This window comes from Mus pahari, chromosome 10 (assembly GCF_900095145.1).
Source record: "Mus pahari chromosome 10, PAHARI_EIJ_v1.1, whole genome shotgun sequence".
In the NCBI taxonomy this organism is placed as follows: Eukaryota; Metazoa; Chordata; class Mammalia; order Rodentia; family Muridae; genus Mus; species Mus pahari.
Window position 1 is genome coordinate 101,003,212 of NC_034599.1, and position 26,277 is coordinate 101,029,488.

At 53.5% G+C, this 26,277-nt stretch overlaps 5 protein-coding genes across 8 annotated transcripts in view; 4 read left to right on the forward strand and 1 right to left on the reverse strand.

The window, feature by feature from the left end:
* The first annotated feature begins 612 nt into the window (after positions 1 to 612).
* Tmem115 (transmembrane protein 115) lies at positions 613 to 4,910 on the forward strand. Its single transcript, XM_021206873.2, has 2 exons — positions 613 to 1,662; positions 4,108 to 4,910. The coding sequence occupies exons 1-2, from the start codon at positions 812 to 814 to the stop codon at positions 4,307 to 4,309; spliced, it is 1,053 nt and encodes a 350-aa protein (XP_021062532.1). The 5' UTR covers positions 613 to 811; the 3' UTR covers positions 4,310 to 4,910.
* A 935-nt stretch (positions 4,911 to 5,845) lies between these two features.
* Positions 5,846 to 8,514, reverse strand: LOC110328189 (cytochrome b561 domain-containing protein 2). Its single transcript, XM_021207573.2, has 4 exons — positions 8,437 to 8,514; positions 7,898 to 8,051; positions 7,404 to 7,441; positions 5,846 to 6,653 (listed from the first exon to the last, which is right to left on the reverse strand). Exons 2-4 carry the CDS (start codon positions 8,022 to 8,024, stop codon positions 6,150 to 6,152), a joined length of 669 nt encoding a protein of 222 aa, XP_021063232.1. The 5' UTR covers positions 8,025 to 8,051; positions 8,437 to 8,514; the 3' UTR covers positions 5,846 to 6,149.
* Positions 8,486 to 11,917, forward strand: Nprl2 (NPR2 like, GATOR1 complex subunit). 2 transcript variants are annotated; one of them, XM_029543671.1, is made up of 12 exons: positions 8,486 to 8,537; positions 8,708 to 8,855; positions 9,323 to 9,414; positions 9,505 to 9,673; positions 9,849 to 9,957; positions 10,324 to 10,460; positions 10,554 to 10,651; positions 10,772 to 10,808; positions 10,921 to 11,014; positions 11,088 to 11,205; positions 11,418 to 11,560; positions 11,655 to 11,917. In XM_029543671.1, exons 2-12 carry the CDS (start codon positions 8,778 to 8,780, stop codon positions 11,720 to 11,722), a joined length of 1,143 nt encoding a protein of 380 aa, XP_029399531.1. In that variant the 5' UTR covers positions 8,486 to 8,537; positions 8,708 to 8,777; the 3' UTR covers positions 11,723 to 11,917. The 2 variants fall into 2 exon arrangements, with proteins under 2 accessions (XP_029399531.1, XP_021062495.1); XM_021206836.2 differs by lacking the exon at positions 8,486 to 8,537 and having other exon boundaries at positions 8,617 to 8,855; positions 11,655 to 11,870.
* A 1,914-nt stretch (positions 11,918 to 13,831) lies between these two features.
* Positions 13,832 to 17,814, forward strand: Zmynd10 (zinc finger MYND-type containing 10). 2 transcript variants are annotated; one of them, XM_021207880.2, is made up of 12 exons: positions 13,832 to 14,063; positions 14,302 to 14,410; positions 15,200 to 15,316; positions 15,406 to 15,459; positions 15,553 to 15,690; positions 15,806 to 15,894; positions 15,992 to 16,092; positions 16,361 to 16,533; positions 16,765 to 16,890; positions 16,975 to 17,096; positions 17,218 to 17,343; positions 17,439 to 17,813. In XM_021207880.2, exons 1-12 carry the CDS (start codon positions 13,972 to 13,974, stop codon positions 17,512 to 17,514), a joined length of 1,323 nt encoding a protein of 440 aa, XP_021063539.1. In that variant the 5' UTR covers positions 13,832 to 13,971; the 3' UTR covers positions 17,515 to 17,813. The 2 variants fall into 2 exon arrangements, with proteins under 2 accessions (XP_021063539.1, XP_029399411.1); XM_029543551.1 differs by lacking the exons at positions 14,302 to 14,410; positions 15,200 to 15,316 and having other exon boundaries at positions 17,439 to 17,814.
* Positions 17,815 to 18,071: 257 nt separating this feature from the next.
* Rassf1 (Ras association domain family member 1) overlaps positions 18,072 to 26,277 on the forward strand; it is an 11,339-nt gene continuing 3,133 nt past the window's right edge. The window contains exons 1-5 of one of the 2 annotated variants that reach the window (XM_021206868.2): positions 18,072 to 18,359; positions 20,769 to 20,875; positions 24,446 to 24,550; positions 24,763 to 25,060; positions 25,177 to 25,292. In XM_021206868.2, coding sequence (XP_021062527.1) covers positions 18,110 to 18,359; positions 20,769 to 20,875; positions 24,446 to 24,550; positions 24,763 to 25,060; positions 25,177 to 25,292 — 876 coding nt within the window. In that variant the 5' untranslated portion in view covers positions 18,072 to 18,109. Of the gene's footprint in view, positions 18,360 to 20,768; positions 20,876 to 21,259; positions 21,595 to 24,445; positions 24,551 to 24,762; positions 25,061 to 25,176; positions 25,293 to 26,277 lie in introns of those variants that run through there. The other variant, XM_021206870.2, reaches the window with a different exon arrangement.

Sequence of the window (26,277 nt, forward strand, 5' to 3'; positions counted from 1 at the left end):
GCTTACAAAAACACTGCTGTACCTGTACAAGTCATAAATAGAGCCAATCTCCTCCAAAGAATTGAGCAAGTGCGTGGCCCAAGGCGGTGCTACCTCGTGAACCCGCCCACTCAGTACCTCCCTTTCCCGCATCAGGACTTCTGGTCTCAACTTCCCTAACGCCTAAGACCTGGAGGAGTAAGCACTGAAAACTACAACTCCCAAGTGCCCTAGCCTCTTCACTCTACGGGACCTGTCGGCGCACTGCTTCTGGGACTTGTGGTTCTATGAAGAAACCGGTCGGCTAGGTCCCAAGGACTCCGTATCCCAGCATGCCGAGGAGCCGGAAGGCAAGCGCTCAGAGGGCGTACTGCTGCGGCCGCCGGCGGGGGCGCGCAGGCGCGGCGCCCCTGTTTGTCGGCCCCGGAGAGGGGAGGAGGTACCGTCAAGTCAAAACCCTACCCCAGCCGGAGCTAAACGGGCTTGACTTGGGCCGGAACGAGGCACCAGCCTCCGCAGATCGCAGAGTCTCGGAGTGGATGGAGGAAGCCCAGCCTTGAGATCAACGCTAGCCTGGCCGCTGGGCCGACAGAACCTGCAGGCAGGCGTGCCCAAGTCACCCAGGGCCTAACGTCAGGTCCCCGGCAAGAAGGCTTTCTCTTCGCTTTGGAACTACAGCCGGATCAGACCGGAACCAGAGCCTTCCCACGAAACAGAAGCCAGTGAAGTAGCCGGGCCCGGGCCTCCCGTCGGGGCCGAACTGGGACGAGGCCCCGGGGAGGCCCCTAGGCCACCTTCCTCACCTTCCCTTAAGCCAACGTCCGCCAGGAAGATGCAACGCGCCCTACCCGGTGCCCGCCAGCATCTGGGGGCCATCCTGGCCAGCGCCAGCGTGGTGGTGAAGGCACTGTGCGCCGTGGTACTGTTTCTCTATCTGCTTTCCTTCGCTGTGGACACGGGCTGCCTGGCCGTCACCCCGGGCTACCTTTTCCCACCCAACTTCTGGATCTGGACCCTGGCCACCCACGGGCTCATGGAACAGCACGTGTGGGACGTGGCCATTAGCCTGGCCACAGTGGTTGTGGCCGGGCGATTACTGGAGCCCCTCTGGGGAGCCTTGGAGCTGCTCATCTTCTTCTCGGTAGTGAATGTGTCCGTGGGGCTTCTGGGGGCCTTCGCCTACCTCCTCACCTACATGGCTTCCTTCAACCTGGTTTACCTGTTCACTATTCGCATCCACGGCGCTCTGGGCTTCCTAGGTGGTGTCCTGGTAGCCCTCAAGCAAACTATGGGAGACTGTGTGGTTCTGCGAGTGCCCCAGGTCCGCGTCAGCGTCGTTCCCATGCTGTTGCTGGCGTTGCTGCTGCTCCTCCGGTTGGCCACGCTGCTCCAGAGCCCAGCCCTGGCTTCCTACGGCTTTGGGCTGCTATCGAGTTGGGTGTATCTTCGCTTCTATCAGCGCCACAGCCGGGGCCGAGGGGACATGGCTGACCATTTTGCTTTTGCCACCTTCTTCCCGGAGCTCCTGCAACCGGTGGTGGGGCTGCTAGCGAACTTGGTGCACGGCCTCCTGGTGAAAGTAAAGATCTGCCAGAAGACAGTGAAGCGCTACGATGTGGGAGCGCCGTCGTCCATCACTATCAGCCTCCCAGGCACAGACCCTCAAGATGCGGAGCGCAGAAGGTACCGGGAACTTCTCTAAAATCTTGGCTAGCTAGACTGTTGGTGTGGTCCCATAACCAGCCATTGAGGTGTTTGTTCTACATGGGCTGGAGAGCTGCAGGCAGGTGCTGGGAGCGGCATCAGAAAAAGGAATCAGGTTTTGGCCTTGAGGAGGGAAGTCGGTGTGTAGGTTTCTGGACTCTTATCTATGTGTACCTCACAACCTGACCACTTAACCTGTCTACAGAAAGCCCAGTTACCTTTGGTCTTGCCTCAGAATTTCCAAATTCTAAGCACTGGTCCCGTGAGAGACAGAAACTGTGGCTCTTTTCTCCTGTGATGGGAAATGGGAAAGGAGGTCTTTGTCCTTAAGTCTTTCCCTTCTTAATGTAGGATGATTGGGGTATTACTGAATTTACCCCTCTTTCCGACACGTCACCAACAGACAGGTTGTATGCCCCACTGTGGGAGCCTCCTGACCACACCAGGCAGGTCAGAAGACCTCTGCATCACCCACAAATGCAGCATCAGTAATCTCACTGCATTATTCACTGGACACTTTAGCCACAGCAGGAGAATGCTTTTTGAATTCAGGTCTTACTTTCTGAGACCTATGGACTCTTCACAGTGTTCCCAGCTCCCAGGAGACAGACCCACAGCTCTATCTATGTCCTGTGTTCTTCCTGAGACTGTTCAGGAAGTTTCTCAGCAGCCTTATTCCTTAGCATTTATCACGGGTTCTTGCTTTTGCTCCCCTGTGAAAGGGGTTCCTGACCTCAGGGGAAGAATTCTCTTAGCTCATTCTCCACTGAGGCTCTATAGCTGAGTGTAGCCTCCTTCCTTGAAGGAGTTAGCAGCTGGTAGGTGTGGGAACTCGGCCAGGCCATGCTGCAGGCCCAAGTCTGGGTGCTACAGCTTGAGTTTTTGGGGAGTGTCCTAAAGACCACTCCATCTTGACCTCACTTAGGAGAGGAAATGGAGTTGGGGCTGAGTTTTTAAGAACAGAGCTGTCCTTCGAGCTGTTCAGATGGGACTGGGCCAGAGTTTGCCCTTGCCCCAGTGAAAAGTCTTGAATTGTGACAGTTGGTTATTCAGAAAGCCTCTCTCCAGGATCAATTAAGTGGATAGAAAAGGAAGAGTGAGGACTGGCCCAGTCACATGGGGTGGATGACAACTCCTAGACAGCTGTCATGTGACTGCATGCCACTCTCAGACCCAGAGGGCTACAGGTAGGAAAGAGGATTCCACAGAGGTCTCTGCCTGTGACAAAGTGACTGTTGGCGAGGACATCTCCAAGAGTAGTCTGTGGAGTGACAGGGAAGGCCTGGTACTGGGCCAGGCTGGAGCGGGTTAGGGTTTGCAGTGCCTGTGTCCCTGCTGCTTTTCCTGTCTATTTCCTTGGCATGGTAGAAATGTCAGATCTTAGAAAGCCATAGGGTGGCTTGTCTGCCTGTAGAAGCAAAGAGGTTAGCCGTCAGGATCCACGGCCACTTCACTTTCTGTGGGCCAGAGTGCTGAACACTCAGAAACTTGTCCTCCACTGAGGCTGGGTAGCTTGATGGGTAGGGCACATCTTCCTTGAAAGAGTTTCCAGCAGGTGTCCAAGGGGTGGGGAAGCACCCCAGGCACACTGCAGGCCAATTCTGGGTCCTACTGCTTGAGACTTCTTGGGTGTCCTAAAGAAAGTTTCCAAGGGTATTTTCCCACCTTTTCTCAAAATAATGCCTGCAGAAGTCTTCCCTGTGGAAACAACAGACCCTGCTCTCTGGCCTGCCCACATGGCTGTTTCTGCTACAAAGGCTCTGCTAAGGTCTGGGTGGCTTTGGGAAACGCTTCTAGGAAAATTGTCATAGGAAAAGCCAATGCCAGTTGACGCTGCTTCATTAAGAGCCCATCACTGTGCAGAGCCTGGTGACACAGGCCTCTAATCCTGTTACTCAGGAGGCCTGTAACAGGAGATTCAAGGACTGCCTATGTTGTAGAGCTAGTTTGAAGCAGTTTGGACCTGCCTTAAAAAAAAAAAAAAAAAGTGTTTGTTCTACAGCTCTGTGGTGGAGTGCTGGCCTTCCGTTTAATCCTTAATACCACAAAACCAAATAACCCTGCCCTTGGAAATGACACTAGCACACATGGGACACATTTCTAGGGACTGAAACATGCCACTCCTGTCAGAAGCACTAGACCCGCCTACCTTTAGCTAGCAAACTCAGACGTGTCCGTGGTGGCTGGCCTGCTAGGTGGGCTATCAGCATCCAGGTGCCTTCTCAATCTGGAGGTGCCCTGGGTCCTCATTCAGTTGCCAAAACAGATCCTGGCCCAGGCCCTTGGATGCGGCATGGGGATGGGAAACGCGGGATTTTGGAGACAAACCTCTTTGGTAGGAGGAGTTGGCCTTGTTGAAGAAAGTTGCAGAGTATGTTGGTCTCCCAAACCCAGTGTGACCTGCCTTTTCTCTTCTGGCTCCAGGCAACTGGCTCTAAAGGCTCTCAATGAGCGGCTGAAGAGAGTGGAGGATCAGTCAGCCTGGCCCAGCATGGATGATGACGAAGAGGAAGCTGGGGCAAAAACGGACAGTCCTCTGCCCTTAGAAGAAGCTTCCACGCCCCCAGGGAAGGTGACGGTCCCAGAATCCAGTCTCATCACCTTGGAGGCAGCTCCCCTGCGCTAGACCACTTTGAGTGCAGTTCTTCGACTCCCATGCCTTCCTGATCCGTCTCAGCTACTGCAGAGCACTGACTGCTCTAAGGAGAGGGAAGAGGGTCTGCTGGGGGTTCCTGTGGCCTTCTGCCGTGTCTCGACAACACTAACACAGGACCCTTGTTGCTACCTGGTTCCAACTCCAGACAACCACAATGCCAGGTATGGGGTCTCTGAGCAGCAGCCAGTCCAGATCCCCATTTGCAGTGAGATTGTACCTCAGCGGTACAATTCCTCGCCAAGGAAGTGGCTGCAGGGACACTGGTGCCACGGCTCCTGGGCCAGCCCTTACGTCAGAAACTGGTTGCCAACAGCCCTGAGCCAAGGCAAGGATTTGTGTTTGCCAAAAATGTTCTGGGGACCCAGCCAGTGTGGGTCTGCACATCCCTGCCCACCCCCAGACTGCATTCTTATCAGGGTTTCTTGTGCCCTTCTGCTGTGGCAGTGACGACTGTACCTAGCCAGGGCTGCCACAGCTCCCAGGTATTTTCTACAGGACCACCTGAGCGGGCAGCCAGGCCAGCTCCACAGTATCAATAAAGCGGTTCTCTGAGGTCTGGCTCCTGGGCTCCATCAGACCACCATGTGCAGCCCTCTCATCTTTATCAGATGCAAAGTTAAACGTGCTTTCTGGGTTCTAGGGCTCAGTTCCGTGACACCTCACCTGACTAAGAATCCCACTGCCCGCACCTCTTGTCTAATAATACACGCCTGCTGCTGGGCAGTCTTGCCTGAGCCGTCACCTTAGTCCCTATCTCCTTTTCCATTACCTCAGTCTATTGGAGAGACCCTGAGCCAGTGAACCTGACAGCTGAAGGCTTCTCTATCAGTAGGTGCTGGCTTAGGCAGGGCATGGTGGCACATATCTATAATCCATGTCTCAAACAAAACCAGGAGCTCAAGGCGAAGCTCAGGTGACAGAACACTCGCTTAGCACTTCAGAGCTCTGGGTTTGGGCCCCAGCACTACATAAATGGGGCATGGTATGTACATACTTGGTACCTACATACACCTCTAATCCTAGCACTGAGGTGGAGCAGGAGGATCTGAAGTCTAGGCCACGCAGTGAGTTCAAAGCCCACCTGGGAGACTTGAAACCTTGTCTCAAAAGCAGAACATAAGTTTCTCTTGTTCAGGATTCCACTTTCGTTTTCCCTTTTGAGACAGGATCTTACTGTGTAGCCTTGGTTGGCCTGGAGCTTACAGAGATCTGCCTGCCACCACAACTGACCATGGTTCAACTTCTAAGTTGTGCCCTGTGTGTGACACTGTGGACAGAGTCCATCTCCTGCCACTGGCCATAGTCTCCAGACTCCAGCACAGTTAGCTGGAAACAGCTGTGCCGTCCACACGTAGCCTCCCACTGCACTGGGCTCAGAGAAGTTTCACAGCAGGTTCTGTGAACTCCCACGAGAGAAGGGGTCCCCACCTTACCCAGCCGACCATTTTCTCACCACGATGCATTAGCAAGAACCATACCCAACTCTGCGCTGCTCCTCCCAACAGGTTTTCAGGGTTCTGTTTGTTTATTTCACTTTTTTTTTTCCTCCATGATTTTCGGGCATACCAGTACAAATATGAGCTGTATGGCTGCTGGGGAGACTGGTGCAACCCCAACTTCACCCAGACACATGATCCATGCTCCCCTGGGTTGACAGCAAGAAAGGGGAGACACTCTAGCATGAGGAGATCTACCCCTGAGTGCCCTAGTCCCTGAAATGTCCCCGGACCCCGTCAGCTGTGAGAGTCCAACAGGTTCCGAGCTGTTACACTGAGGTGCAAAGCCAGGCTTCCTAACAGCTGGCGAGTGCTCACGGCTGGATCCTCTTGCGGTACAGGTAGGCATTGCTCACTTGGTTCATGATTACCAAACTGGTGAGGATGGGGCAGAACACAGCCAGGTACCAGGCACCACCAGTGACAGTAGCAGTGAACCAGAGTGAGCACATGCCCAGCAGGAGGCTGGCACTGCCCAGCAGGTAGCCCACCAACCCAGAAGTGGCGTGGTAGAGTTTCAGCTTTGCCAGGGGCCATCGGGGCAGCAACTTGGGGTAGAGCAGCCCCACACCCCCTGAACACTGCATACCTGCCCACAACACAGCTAACAGCCCTGCCTGCCCATGCCGAGTGGTCAGGTGTGCTTTGCCAAGCTGCTCTTTGTGGAGGATGACGAGACCCAGACCCAGCAGAGCACAGAGTAGGGCCAGCAGCTGGAGCACCCAGTGGCAGCGTGCTCGGACCTTCCGTGAGAGGGAGCGCAGCAGGGAACTCTCAGGAGAGAACATCAGGAGCGCCTCAGTCATCAGGAAGGAGAACTGAGGAGACAGAGAAACTCAGTGAACTCTGAGCTCTTTTTTTTTTTTTTTTTTTTTTTGGTTTTTCGAGACAGGGTTTCTCCGTGTAGCCCTGGCTGTCCTTGAACTCACTTTGTAGACTAGGCTGGCCTCGAACTCAGAAATCCGCCTGCCTCTGCCTCCCAAGTGCTGGGATTAAAGGCGTGCGCCACCATGGAACTCTGAGCTCTTAACCCTCCACCAAGGTGCACTCCTTTCCGTCCCCTTCCCCCAGGGACAAAATGCTGCACTTGATGAGAAGTGAGGCAGAGTCGCCTCTCCAGACTTGGGTGCTTTTCTGAAATGTCACCTCGGCTACGTGACCCAGCAAACAAGGTTTGAGACGTGGCAGTTATAAATGATTCATAAGCTTTGTTTCCCTTCCATGGGGCAGGATACAATTTCTTGGCAAGAGTAGGCCACATGGGTGCACTGTTTCAGAGACAATTAGATGCATCACCATAACTTAAGGTTTTTAGGGACAGAGCAACCTCTAAATGCTATTTCTCAGTTTCCTTGCTGGAGGTGAGAGAAGCCACCCTTTGTGCTTGGGTGAGCATCACCTGTTCGTCCTGGGTCTTGAATGCCATTTTCAAGCCTTGGATATAGGTCAGAAGTAGGAGTGGGGACATACAGCTCCTCTAAACTGGCACTAAATGCCTACAAGGATTCTGAGGGTCACCACCCATGCCCACATTCTACCCCTAAAAGCTACCCAGACCCACCACTTACCGCCAGAGACATAAGGACAGGGTGCCAGGAGAACAAACCTGGAACGAGAAGAGGGCACCTCATGTAACTAGGGGAAAAGAAACCGCTTACCAGTCTCTATAGGCCGGAGATGGACAGCCCATCCATCAGCCAAGGAGGTGTCAAAATGTGAGCCTCCTCTAGTAACAAGCTCATCTTACCCACCCCCTGTTCTCTCCCTGGGACAGAAAGCACGCTCTGCCACTCCTCTGGCGGCTCCTTCCTCCAGCATCCCCACAAATCAGGAATAAAATGCCAAGTCAAAGAAAGAGAAGTCATGTACCAAAGCTTGCCCAGGCAGGCAGAGCCCCCACACTGGTCTGCTCTACCCAGGACATTAAATGCCTTCAACAGAGACTATCCCTCAGCCAGTCAATCCTGTTCCCAGGAGTTACGCCCATCGTTTCCTACTGCCCCCTGTTCCCCAAGAGAAGTAGTTTTTCCCTTACCATAAGTCGACTATGAATTCTACTTACTGGAGCCAGGTCTGGCAAGCACAGCCACAAAGATGGTAAAGCCTAACGCCACAAGGTGGGCTGCAGCCCCAGAGGCAGTGCGCAGAGCTCGGTAGATGTGCGACTCCGTCTCCACAGAAAGGGCCATGGTCAGCCCAGCCGACAGCTGCACAGCCTGAAAGCATCGTAGGCGGTGGCAAGAGTGCCCACTGTCCACGCCTCTCACTGGGGACAGTAACTCAGGGCAGAAATGGCACCTTTTCCCGGAGAGGTTATGACAGGAGCAGTGTAATGCCGACACCAACAATCCCAACTTAGCAGTCTACCTGTCAAACACCTGTATTTGAAGTGGTTCTGAGCACACCTTCCAAAGTGGGCGGGGGAAGACTACAAATCCCAGAATGCAGCACGTCATCGTTAGCCGGAACGGAAGGCGTGGAGCACTACGGGAATTGTATTTCCCAGCTGCTTTCCTACCTAAGCGTGAATCTCTTTGCACATTGCCTCCCCATGTGCACCTGACTCGCTGTACCTCCACCGTAGAATTTTGCCCTCCTCACCTGCTTCTCAGGTTCGACGCAGTGACTTCCTCCAAAATAAACTGGACCCTCGGGCCCGCCAGCCGCGCCACCGCTCCGATACGGAGGAGCTTCACTTCCGGGTGCGTTGTCTACCCACCCAAGACTTCCTGGGACAAGCCCCCTCCCATCCCATCCAGCGGCAACCACGCCCCCGGAGTCGCCCAGCGCAGGCGCTGTTGAGTTGACGGCTCGTTGGGTTTGCGCTCACAAACCTGTGTGACCTAGCTGGGCCTCTTTCTCTTTTTGACAGGGTATTCCAAGGCGTAGAGGCGACCACCACACGAAAAACAGGGATTACAGACTTGGGTCCAGACAGCGCCATGGGCAGCAGCTGCCGCATCGAATGCATATTCTTCAGCGAGTTCCACCCAACGCTGGGACCCAAAATTACCTATCAGGTGCCTTCCACATTCCCGGACTAGGCGAGGGGAGGGATGCTCTCTGGAGCTCAGCTGGCCGCCTGGAGGGGTTGGGGTTCATCCACGCGTGCCTCTTCCATTGAATGGAGAGGGTACACAGACCCAGACCTCCGGTTTCTAGAGTGGGGGAGGAGTTTTGTCCCCAAAACTGAATCAGGCTATAGGTTTTGGAGGGGTGCTAAGGCTCATGAAGGTTTAGATGACCCAAGAAAAACACTGGACCGAGACAAATGATATATAAAAATCAGCTGAGGGTAGAAAGGGTATTCCAGGTTGTGGGAATAGTGACCGCAAAAGCCAAGAGAGCTTGCCAAAACGCAGCATGTGTTTGGAAGCACTTTGTCCACTGGGTGGGTGAGGGAAGAAAGCAGTAGAGGAACTTGTGCCTGGTGGGCTGTAAAAATCTGCGCGGTCCCGATGTCCACTGAGAGAGCTGCCTTCTCCAGGTCCCTGAGGATTTCATCTCCCGAGAGCTGTTTGACACCGTCCAGGTGTACATCATCACCAAGCCCGAGTTACAGAACAAGCTTATCACTGTGTGAGGCCTTAGTTGGGTGGGAGCAAAGGGGTCCCAGCCTGGCTTAGGGGCGGGAGGGGGCGGGGCAGGCTGACTCTGCTACCCATCCAGCACGGCCATGGAAAAGAAGCTGATTGGCTGCCCCGTGTGCATTGAACACAAGAAGTACAGCCGCAACGCTCTCCTCTTCAACCTGGGCTTTGTGTGTGACGCTCAGGCTAAGACTTGTGCCCTGGAACCCATCGTTAAAAAGCTGGCCGGCTACTTGACCACGCTGGAGGTCTGCAGCAAGCTGGGCCAGGGTGGGTGGGTGCGTGCGTGCGTGGTGGGCACAGGTGGGGAGAGAGTTCCTGGGTCTGGAATCCCCCAGCCTCCAGCAGCTAGCTCCAAGCGGTGCTGCGGCAGGGAGCCTGAGGTGTGGTCACTCACTGTGCTGCTGTTTGTGTCCTCTCCAGCTTGAGAGCAGCTTTGTATCCACCGAGGAGAGCAAGCAGAAGCTCGTGCCCATCATGACCATCCTACTGGAAGAGCTGAATGCCTCTGGCCGCTGCACTCTGCCCATCGGTACGGCCGCCTCTGCCAGGACCTCCGATGAACGAGGGAGGGTTGGGGGAGTAGCAGGACACAGCCACTGGCAGAGGAGAAGATTCTTGAATAAGCTGGTGGGCAGGAAATAGCCCACTGTTGACACAGTGACGTCTGAGGGTCCGGGGTACAGTGGGGCTGGGGTTGGGGGGAGCAGCCAGCAGAACTCTTCAACTCTTCTTCTTGGACACATTCATCCCCCTCTGGGCCTCAGTTTCTCACTCCGTAAAAGGGGAATAATGTTCCTCCCACTGTCCACCTCAGTTAATGCTGGGAGATTTTAGGTAGTAATTGAGGGTTCCTTGGGAAAGACGACACTGAGGATGTGGGTGGGCTCCCCTGCAGACGAATCCAACACCATCCACTTGAAGGTGATTGAGCAGCGGCCTGACCCTCCTGTTGCGCAGGAGTATGACGTGCCTGTCTTCACAAAGGACAAGGAGGATTTCTTGAGCTCGCAGTGGGACCTCACCACACAGCAGGTCTGCCAGCCCTCTCTTAGGTGATTACCACCCTGGGCTGTCCACAACCTTAGCCTTGGGTCACCCTTGCTGACCCTGCCTTGCCCTCTACAGATCCTTCCCTACATTGATGGATTTCGCCATGTCCAGAAGATCTCCGCTGAGGCAGATGTGGAGCTCAACCTGGTGCGCATAGCCATTCAGAACCTACTGTGAGTGAAGATATGGTTAATGCCCATTCCGGCGCCACGCCCGAGGAGAGCCGGAGGATGCTCAGTATGAGGGAGGGAAGGCTCGCTGTCTAGAAGCTAAGCAGAGCTCTTTCCCCCTAGGTACTATGGTGTTGTGACACTGGTATCCATCCTCCAGGTAGGTGAGTCTGGGATGCAGTTAAGTAAAATGTGACCCATATGGCTGAGCCAGATCAAGCCAGACTCCTGAGGACATCCCTCAGGCCCTTGTGACCCCTGCTGTGTTCTAGTATTCCAATGTGTATTGCCCAACACCAAAAGTCCAGGATCTGGTGGATGACAAGTCCCTGCAGGAGGCATGTCTGTCCTATGTCACCAAGCAAGGTAATGGCAATCCCTGGGGGGAGACTAATCCGGGAAGGACAGGACCATGTAGGACTAACCCCGGCACCCGCAGGACACAAAAGGGCCAGTCTCCGAGATGTGTTCCAGCTATACTGCAGCCTGAGCCCCGGCACCACTGTGCGAGACCTCATCGGCCGCCACCCCCAGCAGTTACAACACGTTGATGAAAGGTCAGACGGGCACTCCCAGGCATGGCGGGTTGGACTGTCTTGGGTCTCTCTGGAAGAGCCTTGAGTCAAATAGGAAGCAGGGACTTCCTGAGAGTAGACGTATGAAGCCTGCTAGTCCAGGCAGAGGGTGTGCCTGGAGGTCTCTCTAGCCTGTAACGCACCACAGGGCTAGCGTGTCCGGAATATCACCTCTCTCCCCCACAATCACTCAGGAAGCTGATCCAGTTTGGGCTGATGAAGAACCTTATCCGGAGACTACAGAAATATCCAGTCCGAGTGTCTCGGGAGGAGCGGAGCCACCCTGCCCGGCTTTACACAGGCTGTCACAGCTATGATGAGATCTGCTGCAAGACAGGTGGAGGCAGGCAGGGCAGGCTGGGTGAGGTGAGGGCTGACTGGTCATGCCAGGGCTGCTGACCCTGCCTTGCTCACAACCCCCCACCCCCCAGGCATGAGCTACCATGAGCTGGACGAGCGACTAGAAAATGACCCCAACATCATCATCTGCTGGAAGTGAGACTGGCTGGCTGGAGCATGTCACTATGGCTACTTGCCCCTACCAAGGCCTCCTTGGTCCACGGGAGCTAGACAAGTAGGCTAGTACATATGGTCTGGAGGGTGAGCCTCGGTTTTGTAAATAAAGTTATGTGTTTCACCCTGTGGAATATTGAGTACTGCCTCAGCCAACAACTAAAGACCAGTGACTGGGAAAGCCATGCCAACTGGCCTGGGCTGGCTGGAGCGCCATCTAGTGGACAGAAATGTCAGTAACCAGACTGAGGGGTTTTGTTTGTTGGGTTTTTTGTTTTGTTTTTGAGGGATGAAGGAAGTTGATTTTTTTTTTTTTTTTTTGAGAGAGGGTCTCACTATTTAGCTCTGGCTGTCCTGGGATTCACTTCGTAGCCCAGGCTGGCCTACTCAGAGAGCTGACTACCTTTGCCTCTGAGTGCTGGGGTTAAAGGTGGGCACTGGAACGCCTGGCCACACTTAGATTTTTAATTTGTTTGTTTGTTTGTGTGGTCAGTACGAGGTGGAGCTAAGACAGGCTGTTATATAGCACAGACTGGCCTGGAACTTCCTGATTTGACCTTCTGATTCTCCTGCCTTGGTCTCCTGAGTGTTAGGATTATAGGTTTATGTTCCCACACCTCACGTATGCAGTCCTGGGGATTGAAGCCAAGGCTTTGTGCATGCCAGACAGGCAAGGATTTAGCCACGAGCACTGTCTGGCCTGTAAACTGAAAGAACTAGAATCAGGTAAGATGGATATAATATATTGGGACAGGAGCAAAAATTGCTCTGTGTCAGGCGTGGTGGCGCACGCCTTTAATCCCAGCACTCGGGAGGCAGAGGCAGGCAGATTTCTGAGTTTGAGGCCAGCCTGGTCTACAGAGTGAGTTCCAGGACAGCCAGGGCTTTACAGAGAAACTCTGTCTCAAAAAACAAAACAAAAACAAAAAAACAAAAAAATATTGCTCTGTATTAGACGGCCAAGGAAGATCTGGGTGACTTGAGCTGAGCCTTGAAGGAGTAAAACTATTCCAGAAGAGGGGATGGAGAGATGGCTTAGCAGTTAAGAGCACTGACTGCTCTTCCAGAGGTCCTAAGTTCAATTCCCAGCAACCACATGGTGGCTCACAACCATCTGTAATGGGATCCGATGCCCTCTTCTGTTATGTCTTGAAGAGAGTAATGGTGTACTCATATACATAAAGTAAATAAATAAATCTTTAAAAAGAAAAAGACTATCCCAGAAGAAATAAGGCAAGGGCCAAACATGGTGACGCATGCTTGTAATGCTAATACTAAGGAGGCTGACACAAGTGAATTAGTTCAAAGACGGCTTGGACTATATAGAGTTAAAGCCAGCCTGGCTGACATAGTCAGACCCTGTCTCAGAAAGCCTGTAGGAGGAACTCAGGGAAAGACCATGAGGTTGGGACATGGAAAACAAGCACAGTGGTGCACGCCACAATCCCCAATACTGGGAAAGCTGACCAAGAAGAAGGAAAGCTTAAACCAGCCTTGGCTCTATAGTGAGCTCCGTGTTGGTCTTGGCTATATAATGAGACCCCGTCTCAAAGAAAGAGGATGGGGTTCTGGGGAGATGGCTCACACACAAACATTTTAAAATAAAAGGGAGTGGGACAAAAATTAAAGCACGAGGGTAGGAGAGAGGGCGAGAGGTAGGTTCTTCCTGGTAAGCCGCTGTGGTCTAGTATTTTGGGTACCAGCGCCATCCTGGAGGGAGGAATGTTAGGTGCACATCATTAGGACTCCTGGCCGCGGGCCTGAGTCTGGTAACTCATGCCTTAATTTCAGCACTAGAGACACAGAGCAGAGGCCGGTGGAGCTCTTTGACTTGAAGACCAACTTGGTATAAATAGGAAGTTCCCCGCCAGCCTGCGTCATAAAAACGAAAAACTGAAAGACTCAGCTGCTGAAACCGCTGTAGCTACCTTATTTAGGGGTTAAGACAGTGCAGCTGCAGGAGTTGCACACTCAGCTGTGCAAGCCCTGGGGAGGTGTGGCGAGTGGGTCTCGAATCTGGGGCTGCTAATTGGCAGTGAGGTGGGCGTGGCAAGAACGGCATCGGGACAAAACTGCGCAGACGCCAAGCTCCCTCGTTTCCATAGCGACGCGACTCGGCGCGCTTCAACGGCTTAGCAACTGTCCTGTCCCAAGACTTTGCGGCTGTCGTCCTAAGTGTTTCAGTTTTCCCTATTCGGGTTGCTTCCTGAAACCAAAGGAATCTTGGCCCCTGGCATGGGTGACCTGGAGCTGTTACTGCCTGGGGAGGCTGAGGTGCTGGTGCGGGGCCTGCGCAGCTTCCAGCTTCGGGAGATGGGATCTGAAGGGTGAGGCAGCTGCCACAGGTGGAGTCACTGGTCGTTTAGTGGAGGAGCTTGGATGGAACTGACATTGGAGAAGGGGTTGCCAGTGTGGAGGGGCCTCCAGGTGGGTAGGCGAAGCTTTCTGAGATAGAAGCGTATGGCCCCCGATGTCCCTCTGGCCCCAGGACAGGATCATGGTAGGACAGGATCACTCCCGTTGTACATCTGGTCATCCAATGTACACACATCCCTTCGGGGGCAGGTGGAATAAGCAGCATGAGAGCCTGGAGAAGCTGAACATGCAAGCCATCCTTGATGCAACTGTCAGCCAGGCTGAGCCCATCCAGGAACTGCTAGTCACCCACGGGAAGGTACGCCCAGGTCCCAGGCAGGATTCCTGCCTTCCTATTGTACCTCTTGGGGACACTAGGCAGCACCTATTCTTCTTCCTGGCCTGGTACACCTGTCACTCCTAAGTGGGAAAGAAAAATATGTTTGTTTTATTTTGAGATAAGCTCTTGATCCGTAGCCCAGTCGGCCATTAGCCTGTGTCTGCCTCCCAAGTGCTGGGGCTGCAGGCATTTGTCGATGTACCTGGCTGGCTACATTTCCTATTGTACCCTCAGTGCATGCAAGGGTTAATTAGGGAGACAGCCATGGATCCTAGGCTCCAGGGGGATCGCTGACATGAGCCTAAATTGACTGTAAGGCCAAAAAGGTCCTCCCTAAGGAGGAAGTGAGGCTTTCCAAATGGGGAAGGTAGCCGTTCTGCCACACGAGGAGAAAGTAGAAGCCAGGAAAGATGCCTGACTGGAAGCTGGGCCAGGGCGGCCCCTGCAAGAGAAAGGCAGAGCTGGGTAGCAGGGGTTGGTCTAGGAACAGGGCTCAGTAAAGGGCTTAAGTAGGAGTAAGGCCAGGTAACAAAGACCAGAGTAAGGACAGGAAGAGGAGAGCTGCCCTAAAGTGGGGGATCCATGGATGGAGGGTGGGGTAAGGTGCAAGAGGGGCAGTAAAGATCATTCAGTGGAAACCCAAGAGAGTTGGAGACTTAAGCCGGGCTAAAGCTGGGACAGGAGAGCTGAGGGGCCAAGGCTGGGACAGGAGAGCTGAGGGACCAAGGCAGGTCCACTTAACCCCTACTTCTCCCCTGTCCTTCACAGATCCCAACGCTGGTGGAGGAGCTGATTGCGGTGGAGATGTGGAAACAGAAGGTTTTCCCCGTGCTGTGCCGGCTGGAGGACTTCAAGCCCCAGAATACCTTCCCCATATACATGGTGGTGAGCTGGACCCTCAGAGTCCTGAGCCACGAAAGATAGCTAACAGCCCCTGTCTCTCCCTCTCAGCCTAGCCCCGTCCTCTTCGACAGGTACACCATGAGGCCTCCATCATCAATCTCCTAGAGACAGTATTCTTCCACAAGGTGAGACACTACTCTGCAGGCCAGAGCCTGGTGGGCTATGTCTGCCAGGGAGGGCATTGAACCCCAGAGATATCCCCTCCTTGAACCCCCCAGGAGGTGTGTGAGTCAGCAGATGACAAGGTCTTGGACCTAGTAGACTATTGCCACCGCAAGCTGATACTGCTAGTGGCCCGGAAAGGCAGTGGTGACCTGTCTGAAGAAGAACGGTTCCAGGACAGTACCCCTATGCAAGTAAGCTAAGGTTTCCTGGACTTAGCAAAAATGTCGATGTGAGTTCTCTCCGGCCTCCACAGGCAGGGTGAATACTGTGTGCCTGCGCCCCTACCCTCCTCTCCCACCCCATCAGGAGCTGCAGAAGCAGGCGGAGATGATGGAATTTGAGATCTCTCTGAAGGCCCTCTCAGTGCTCCGCTACATCACAGATTGCGTGGATAGGTGGGCCACCCTCTGGGGGTGGGGTGGGGTGGGGTACACAAACGCTGAGCGCCTTGGCCCACAGTCTCTGCTGGCCGCCCTTCTACTCTACCCCTAGCCTTTCCCTGAGCACACTGAACCGCATGCTCACGACTCACAACTTGCCCTGCCTCTTGGTGGAACTGCTGGAACACAGTCCCTGGAGCCGGCGGGAAGGAGGTAAGGCTCTCCCCCATTTGCCCTTCCGGATCAGTGGAAGGGTACAGCGTACACATTGAGGATTCTGGGATGCCTCACCCGAGATGGGACTAGAGTTTGACTCTGAGGCAGACAAGTCCTGTGAGCCATTTATTGAAGACTCCACCTTGTTCCGACGTCGGGTGGCCCAGGCTTTCTAACCTTGCCGGGCAGTGGACAGTCCTCTAGACCATACACTCTCAAAGAGAACACAACACTGGCATCCAGTGAGCTCGTTCTCTTCCCCCAGGCAAGCTGCAGCATTTTGAGAGTGGCCGATGGCAGACGGTGCCCCCCTCAGAGCACCAAAAGCTGAATAAACTGGATGGGCAAGTATGGATCGCCCTGTACAATCTACTGCTCAGCCCTGAGGCCCGAGCCCGTTACTGCCTTACAAGCTTTGCCAAGGGACAGCTGCTTAAGGTGGAGAACTCAATGACCCTGCCCATCCCCACTGGTCCCTTGCCCAGCCCCACCTCCAGGGCATCCCTGCCTGTCTCTGTCCCCTTTCCACAACTTGGGCTTCAGGTGGCGACAGGGGAGCTGGTGAGATGCAAACCCTCCAAGGACTTTCAGCCCAGCTTCAGGACTCCCTGTCTCTTGGCCCTCTGGCTAGGAACAGTTTCCCAATGGCCTTCCCTGGATCCCTTGCAGCTTCAGGCCTTCCTCACTGACACACTACTCGACCAGTTGCCCAACCTCGCCGATCTGAAGGGTTTCTTGGCCCAGCTGGCTCTGGCTGAAACCCAGTCACCTAAGAAGGACCTAGTGTTAGAACAGGTAAGGCCCTAGAACGTTGAGTGCTTGGGATGGTGGTCCACTTTTCCAGCTCCTTCCTCCCTGTCTCCATTGCACTCTTTTTAGATCCCGGAAATCTGGGATCGGCTGGAGCGAGAGAACAAAGGGAAATGGCAGGCTATCGCCAAGCATCAGCTCCAGCACATATTCAGCCTCTCGGAGAAGGATCTTCGTCAACAAGCACAGAGGTAAAGTCCACAGAGTGGCTGAAGTCATGTGCATAGGACCAAGGAGGGAAGGTCACAGGAGTGCTTCTGTGCGCCTGCCTGCCAGGTCGGTCCATTCAGCTCTTCTCAACTCCTCCCCCAGGTGGGCTGAGACCTACCGGCTGGATGTCCTAGAGGCCATAGCTCCGGAGAGGCCCCGCTGCGCCTACTGCAACGCAGAGGCCTCCAAGCGCTGCTCCAGGTGCCAGAATGTGTGGTATTGCTGCAGGTGAGGCGACCCCGGGACCTTAGTTGCCCCACTAAGCGCCAACCCTGGGTCCTCTCACAAGCCCTGTCACTGTCGTGCAACCCACCCCGCTGCAGGGAGTGTCAAGTCAAGCACTGGGAGAAGCACGGAAAGACGTGTGTTCTAGCAGCCCAAGGTGACAGAGCCAAGTGAAGGCTGTAGCCGACAGAAGAGCACGCCCAGAATGTGACTCTGAGCTTCGGGGCTCGTGGCTGGCTCCTGTCAGACCTCAATTTCCCTGGTTAGGAGTACAGCTGAGTCAAGTAGAGTTGCAAACCACCACACACAAGTGAAGGCACTTCACTTCCTGCCCCACCCAGCGAATACGCAGAGGACCAGGCCACAGCATCAGCAAACTGGAAGACAGGGTTGGGGGTGGGGGTGGGGTGTAAGCAAGGGCCGGATGTGGAGACCCTCTTCCTTTCGCACAATAAAGCAGACTCATAAAACGCATCACTGTGGCGCTGTACAGTCATCCTTGGGGGCGGGAGAGAAGGGACGACAGGGCGAAGACTGGACGGAAAGACTGGGAAGGGGCTCTTTGAAAGGACCCACCCCTGTGCCGTGCCCCGCCCACAAGTCCGCACTGTCGGCTCGCCTTGGTCTCCAGTGCGTCCGTCCTCGGCTCTTTCCCGCCGCCCTGCCTTGATCCGGGGGGCGGTGCCGAAGTCTCGGCCCGCCCTGCGGCCTCGCCTGCTCGGTACTCACTATAGCTGCTAGTCCGCTACCGCACCGGCCTGACCGGGCCATGTCGGCGGAGCCAGAACTCATTGAACTACGCGAGCTGACACCGTCCGGGCGCATCGGTCCAGGCCGTACCCGGCTGGAGCGTGCCAACGCTCTGCGCATCGCCCCGGGTACAACACGCAATCCGTCACAGCAGCACGTCCCGGGTCGTGGCCACCGCTTCCAGCCTGCAGGGCCCACCACGCACACGTGGTGCGACCTCTGTGGAGACTTCATCTGGGGCGTCGTGCGCAAGGGCCTACAGTGCGCGCGTGAGTAAGCGGCCCCACACAGCCAGCGACTACGGAACGGGAGGCAGCACCATAGTTGCGGGTCAAGGGGCAGCGGAGGGCTGGTCAGATGATCCTGCAGACCAGAACTCCTTGCCTTGCCCCATCAGGGAGAGTGCTTGAGAAAATGGTTTATCACTTGTCACACTCTGCCCGTGCACAGTTGGGCAGAGTTAGTTGTCTGAATAACAAGGTGCTGGTTTCAAGTTTGTCTTTAAAGTGCTTGTGCCCTTTCTTGAAAAGCCTTTGTGCCTGCTGAGCTCTGAGCCTACATTCCGAGGCCCGCCTCTTCCCAACGATTGGCTCACTGTGTTCCCCCTCTAGATTCCTGGGTGACGTCTCCCACATATAGTAGGGTGCCAGAAAAAGTTAGAAAAGTTAGGCTCCTTGTAAGTAGGAATTCTATTGAAACTTCAGTCAAGATTGTTTTGAGTCAAGGATGCAGAGGCTAAAACATGCAGTACAGCCACACACACAGTGAGTGGTCCTTCTGACCTAAGAATTACCAGCAAACAGAACCATGCAGGACAATTTATACCATCCAGTCTCCTTGCGCCTATTGCCTTTTTCTCCTCTCAGACTTGTTGAATCCATTGTTGAAAGTGGACCTTAGGCATCCTGGGTTTTCTGTTTTGGTTTGGTTGGTTGGTTGTTTTGTTGTTGGTTTTTGAAGACAGGGTTTAGCCCTGGCTGTCCTGGAACTTTGTAGACCAGGCTGGCCTCGAACTCAGAAATCCTCCTGCCTCTGCCTCCCGAGTGCTGGGATTAAAGGTGTGTGCCACCACGCCCAGTGACGTTTTGTTGTTTTTTAAGACAGGGTTTCACTATGCAGCACTGGCCTGCCTAGAACTCTCTATGCAGACCAGGCTGTGACAAGCGACCCACCTGCCCCTGCCTCCCAAGTTCTGATGTGTAGTTGTGAGTTGAGAATCGGTGCTTTGGGCCATATAGGAACTTAAGGATGGTACTGTAGGCCTGTGTGTACCTCCAGATCATCTCATTCACTACACAAGTATGTCACAAACTCAGCTAGTGTAGCAGTTTGTGGCAGAATGCCACATGAGAGCAAGAGCTGTGGCATCTCAACATTCACAAGGAGAAAGCAAGCTGCTCTGGAGTTGTCTAGGAAGCAAGACAGTCGGGGAGATAAGGAAGAAATCAAAGGTAAACGGAGGGGGTTGCTTCAGACCCAGCTTACAGTGATAACTTGTTGAGATAGGAACCCTGGGGAGGAGTGAAGTGGGAAAAAATGACATTTTGGCCATGTCCTTCAGAACTCTTCACTAGACATTAAAGTGAAGGCCCTGCACATAGGATTTGGTCTCGAGAGGCCAATCAGTTCTGCCTGGGATCTGGATCAGATGAGCGTAGACAGAGCAGGGACAATACCCAGGTGAGAAACCTGGAATCAACTATGAGACCTGGGCCTTGATAGAACTAAGGAGGGGGCTGCTGGCAAGAAGCCACAGAGAAGTGAAAAGGAAGCCTGGCCAGTGGGTGCTGCCCTGGGAGTCGGGGAAGCAAGCAGGAACTGAAGGATTTAACAATCCAGATAATGGGTACAGAAGTCAAAACGTTAGACATGCCCACTGGACATTGTGGCTCCTGCCAATAATCCTAGCACTGAAGCTGTTGGAGACAGGAGGATCACCAAGTTCAAGGTTACCATTTGGGGCTAACCTGAACTCTATGAGATTCTGTCTCAAAAACCAAAATAGATTTGTGTAAACAAGTGGAGAGTAATAGGTTTTTCTCGGCTGAAGATGTAAGCCAATTCAAGCAGAATCGAGAGTATGAAAGGAGGTTTATTGGGGGCAGCAGGTTCATCAATTCCAAGGAAGGAGGTTAGGGAAGTCGCCATGCAGACAGGGAGAAAACACAGGATGTGCACGCAGGGAGAAAGAAATGCAGAGCCAGAGGAAGGGAAAATGTCTGGATTATATAGGTAAGAGCCTTTGGGGGAGGGGAAGCCCAGTCCTGGTATGCCAGCTATATCCTGCCAGAGGTATGGACTGAGGGATGCTCGGGAAATCTGGAGGCCTGGTCTGCCTTGATGCGTTACATAGGCACCTCTGCCGCTTGTCTGAAACCCAACAACCGGGGCAGAGGACAAATACAGGAAGTCGTAAATTAAATGCCTTTGTTTTCAAGTTAATGGCAAAGCTAAGTAGTAGCTCGTCACAAGTGTTAAGCTTGGATCCCTAACCGCCGGGAGGCCTCGCAGCAAGTGTCCAGAGGTGCCTAACCGAGGACTCCGGGATCGGTGTAGCAGTGGGCGGTAACCGGCTGGAGAAAAGGCCAGTCGAGCCCCAAAATCCGTCGGCAGAGGCTCCCTCAGTCAGGGGGTCACTTCGCCGAGCTCCCCCGCCTCACGGCCAGCCCTTTCTGCAGACTGCAAGTTCACCTGCCATTACCGTTGTCGTGCGCTCGTCTGCTTGGACTGCTGCGGGCCCCGAGACCTGGGCTGGGACTCTGCACTAGAGCGGGACACGAACGTGGTGAGCGCGGGGTCGGGGGAGGGCGGGCCGGGAGGGAAGCCGGGACTCGGCGGAGGTGTGCGGGGTTAATCCCGACGCCGTGCGCAATGAACACCCCAGGGATCGCTTTCCCGGCATCAGAGACGCTAGTTTCGCTGGCGGGTTTGTCAAGCGCTGACCCCCACGCCAAACCGACAGCCCACAAACCACCGGCCGCGATGGCGCGCCCAGGCTCGATGCACGCGCACCTCGCACACCCCGCTTCCGGCCCCGAGGCAGCGGCCGTGCACATGCGCACACGCCCCGGCCCGCTGGGAGGCGGGACCTGAGGGGCGGAGCCGAGTGGAGATGCCTCGGCGATGAGGTCATCCCTCGAGCTGTAGCGTCGTGTCCCCGCCCCTCGACGTCCCCACCCACCCCCTGGACACCAGAGCTAGAGTCGGGCTGTCTACGTTTCAGTTCTAACGGTTGCCGCGCGGCGCTGGCCTCGGCGCAAGCGCGTCCTGACACGCTCACACGCACGCACGCACGCGCCCGAGGCGGTGGTTGGAGGCTCTTCCACGCAGTGGACTAGGGATCGGGCGGGTAAGGCGATGGGCGAGGCTGAAACACCTTCCTTCGAAATGACCTGGAGCAGCACGACCAGCAGTGGCTACTGCAGCCAGGAGGACTCGGACTCGGAGCTCGAGCAGTACTTCACGGCGCGTACCTCGCTGGTCCGCAGGCCGCGCCGGGAGCAGGTGGGAGCCCGGGGGTGCCGCCGGCGGGTGAGGGGCGGTCGCTGGAACCCCGCCCCTCCCCGGTAAGTTGCGGCCTGGAGAGTTCGGTGATGGGCAGCCTCCCCGCCTCTCCATCGCGAGCCATTCGGAGGGTCCTGACAAAAACGGGGAAACGTACGTAGGGCTCCCTGTCCCGGGTAGAAGCCCAGTTCCAGCGCGATTGGTACTGAGGACCCAGGCTACCCTGCCCTTGCAGTCACAGACCGGTTGAGCCAGGGGGAAGCAACTCTGAAGCTTGAAGGGTGGACCACAGGCGGGCGTTATTCACCCATGACTAAAGCCAGCCTCGCAATCCAAACCGGCGTCTTGCTTTCGCGTTTGGGCGCTCCCACTCCCTGGGGGAAATAAGGAAGTGGAGGAGGAGTCCACCGGGAAGTGAGAAGTTAGTTTGGGAGGGGACTCTGTCCTTGTCGTATTCGGTCTAAGGATCAGCCAGCAAAGTCCCCAGCCATTGCTCGACCCACTCTTTGACACCAGCTGCTGGACCCGATCTTTCTTTCTTCCCTCCAGGGTGGAACTGAGCAGTGGGATTTGGGGAATACAGGAAGAGGGAAGCATTTTACCCATAAGGAACAGAAAGACTGTAAAAAAAAAAAAAAAAAAAAAAGTGTGGTACCAGGGCAGCTGAACCTCTTTAAAAAGATGTGCCCAAATTATCCGACTTTTCTGGGAATATCATAGTCGTGGCCATCAAGCTCGGATAACTTGTTCTGGAGCGGGAATCCCTCAGAACACCACAGAGGCCCGGACAATCAGGAAAGTGAGATGGAGACTGAAGGTTAGAAAACTTAGCAACACTGAACTAGAAGTCCTTATTTGAGCCAAGAAAATAGAATTGTCTGTGATGTTGTAGGTGAGATTTGGTACAAATTTATTAGTGGGCTGCTACTTGACACCTCCAAAACCTTAGTCCAGCCTTTAGACTCAATGTGGGATGGGGGTGGGGAGGGTGTCCCTGGGGTTGTCTCCATACCACTCAACCCGAGTCATCTTCTGTTATGGAGAGGTGGGAAAAAAAATAAGGTACTGGCCAGTTGAAAGGCATATAAAGAGAAGAATTGTTTAAAAGCAGCTGAAGTTTGTAGCTAACTCAGTTGTAGAGTGCTTAGCGCTACATGCATGATGGATGGCCTGACTTCAAACCATTAAGGAACCAAAAAAGAAGAAAGAAAGAAAAAAAAAAAAGGAAAAGGAAGCTGAGAAGTTCCAGAAAGTAAACAAAGTAAAAGCCTTCGGGCTGGGGCTGGGGTTCAGTAACTGAGCGCTGGTGAGGCTGCAGGTTCAATCCCCAGCCAAGACCCTTGAGAATTCTCCTGGGATAAGGCACTGCCTAGTGGTGATCCCAGCCATGTTTGTTCCAATTGCATTCCAGCTATGGCCTTTCTGAAACCAACAGGAAGTAAGACTCACACTGCTCTTCCAGAGTTCCTGAGTTCAATTCCTAGCAACCACATGGTGGCTCACAACCATCTGTAATGGGATCTGATATTCAGCTACAGTGCATATATATATATATATATATATATATATATATATATATATATATATAATATACATAAAATAAGTAAACAAATCTTAAAAAACAAAACCAAGGGCTGGAGAGATGGCTCAGCGGGTAAGAGTACCTGACTGCTCTTCCAAAGGTACAGAGTTCAAATCCCAGCAACCACATGGTGGCTCACAACCATCCTTAATGAGATCTGACTCCCTCTTCTGGAGTGTCTGAAGATATCTACAGTGTACTTACATATAATAAATAAATCTTTAAAACAACAACAACAAAAAAAAAACAGGAAGTAAGACTCAGGCAGTGAGGTCAAGTGAGTTTGGTAGAGGAAAATCAGTCCAGAGTCCTGGCTGACCTGAGCAGCAGGGTGACTCCACCCTCCTCCCGCAGACCCTGAAGAACCTTGTCTCTGGGCTAAGTCTTCCGACAGCGAGGGGAAGAGCAGAAGCGTACCTGCTTGCTGCTGATAGGACAGGCTCCGCCAGGAAGTTGCCTGTACACCTCTGGCAGATGAGAGCCTGGATTGAAGCTGCCTTCTGTGTAGCTTGAGTCAGGGGGTAACTGGTATGTCCCAGTGATTTCTTCACTATATAAGATGTGGTGTGGCCGGCCCCAAGAAACCCACTAAGGCATCTTACATTGTAGAGACCATCTTTGCTCTCCTGTCTACTGTAGTCAGACTGCTGATGTGCACCAGCTCCCATGCTGCCGACCCTATCATGGGTCATGTTCTGTGCTGCTACAAAGTGTGAGAGTGGCCTTTCTTTCTTCTCCAGAACAAACTGACCAAACTAGTGTTCTGGGTTCAGCTATGCAGTGGAGATGTGGTTGAGATGTGGTTTTAATTTTGTGTGTGATGGGGGGTGGGAATCGAAGGGTCTTGTACATTCTAGGAGATTACTCTATCACTGAGCTACATTTTATCCCCCAAAGTGTTTTTACTTTAAACAAGGTTTTTCCCTTACAGTCCTTCATGTTTTCCTGGCCCCTGGCCATGTGCCTTCATTTGTCTGTTTCTGTGATGTCGTTAGGGGCCACAACCAGTGCTGAGGTGGCCCTAGATAGCAGAAAGCTAAATGATTCTACCTGTCTTTGCTGTCTCCATGCATAGCATGCAAAACCAGGAGCAGTGATGGCTTCAGGATATATGGGTTTGGTGACAGGACCAAAATCAAGTTCCAAGCCAGAAGGCATCCCCCATCCCCATCCCACCCCCCAAAGAGCCTTGGGCTTTTCAAGGGCCCTGTATCCATGCTGTCTTTAGGCTTTTGAAGGGCCCTGTATCCATGCTGGCCTGTCTTTTAGGATGAGGCTGTGGAGCGGGAGACACCTGATCTTTCTCAAGCTGAGACAGAGCAGAAAATCAAGGATTACAATGGCCAGATCAACAGCAACCTCTTCATGAGCCTGGTGAGCTGGCTGCTCAGGAGTGGGGGGTGGGACAGAAGCCCAGCTCTGTGCAGAGGTCCAGAGAGTCGGAGCAAAGTATTCTCGGGTGTACCCAAGCAGGTATCTATGCAGACCTGGCTGTGCCCTGCCCCGGGAGGACTCAGCCTAACTCTTCCATCTCCACTAGAACTTCCTGACATGGCGTGGTTCTTCTTTCTCTTTTTTTTTTTCAGAATAAGGATGGCTCCTACACAGGCTTCATCAAGGTTCAGCTGAAACTAGTACGCCCTGTTTCAGTGCCTTCCAGCAAGAAACCACCTTCCTTACAGGATGCCCGGAGAGGCACGGGGCGGAGCACAGCGGTGAGGCGCCGCACTTCTTTTTACTTGCCTAAGGATGCTATTAAGCATCTGCATGTTCTATCACGAACACGGGCACGTGAGGTCATTGAGGCCCTGCTTCGAAAATTCATGGTAGTAGATGATCCTCGCAAGTTTGCACTCTTTGAGCGAACTGAACGTCATGGCCAAGGTAGGTTTCCAGTCTCAGCACTCCCTATGTAAGGGGTATATATCACATACCTGTGCATTAAGGGGCTGAGGTATCTGAGTCTGTTAATTGTTTATTTTCCCCCACCTGACCTCCAGTATACCTCCGGAAACTGTCGGATGATGAGCAGCCCTTGAAGCTGCGGCTTCTTGCAGGGCCCAGTGAAAAAGCCCTGAGCTTTGTCCTGAAGGAGAATGACTCAGGAGAGGTGAATGTGAGTTCATAGTCTTTCTTACTTTCTTATCCAAGGTCTAGAGCCTATCCCAAGAAACTAGGAAAAAGCTGAATTTAGTGGTTCATGTTAAATCATGGTACTGGGGAGGCTGAAACTGGAGGATTGTTATAAGTTTGAGATCAATCTGGGCTAACAAAAAAACAAAAAACACAGAAGCTAGGAAGAATTGTCTTCAGGCTTTGTTGTTTCCTGTTGTTGAAAATGAGACCTTGACTAACTCATAGTGAGCCAAGACCAGTTCAGTGTTCCATATATGTGGGCTCAGAGATGGCTCCACAGTGCAGAATGCTCGCTGCTTTTTCTGAGGACCCACATTCTGTTTGAAGCACCCTTATCAAGTGGCTCCCACTCACCTGCAACTCCACCACCAAAGGATGTGTCTTCCTCTGCTGGCATCAGAGGGCGCCTGTAGTTATGTGCATATAACCCCACGAGCATGCGCAAGCACACATACACACACACACACACACACACACACACACACACACTAGGACAATAGGGCGGGAAAGGTGGCTCAGTGGTTAAAAGCACGTATTGTTCATGCAGAGGACCTGGATTTGGTTCTTAGACGCATGTAAAAGCTTAAAGCTGCCCATAATTCCAGATCATGCATACAATGTGCATACCTGCCTGCAAGCAAAACACTTATACACAAAAACAAACTTTTTTAAAAGACTTTGTGTATGAATGTTTTGCCTACATGTATACATGTGTACATGTGCCCACAGAAGTCAGAAGAGCTGGGTGTGGTGGCGCACACCTTTAATCCCAGCACTCGGGAGGCAGAGGCAGGCGGATTTCTGAGTTCGAGGCCAGCCTGTTCTGAGTTACAGATGATGGAACCCACCATGTTGGTGCTGGAATTGAACTCTGGTCCTCTGCAAGAGCAACCAGTGCTCTTAACCACTGAGCTATCTTTCGAGGCCCTAAAACAAATCTTAAAAAAAGAAAAAAAAAAAAAAAA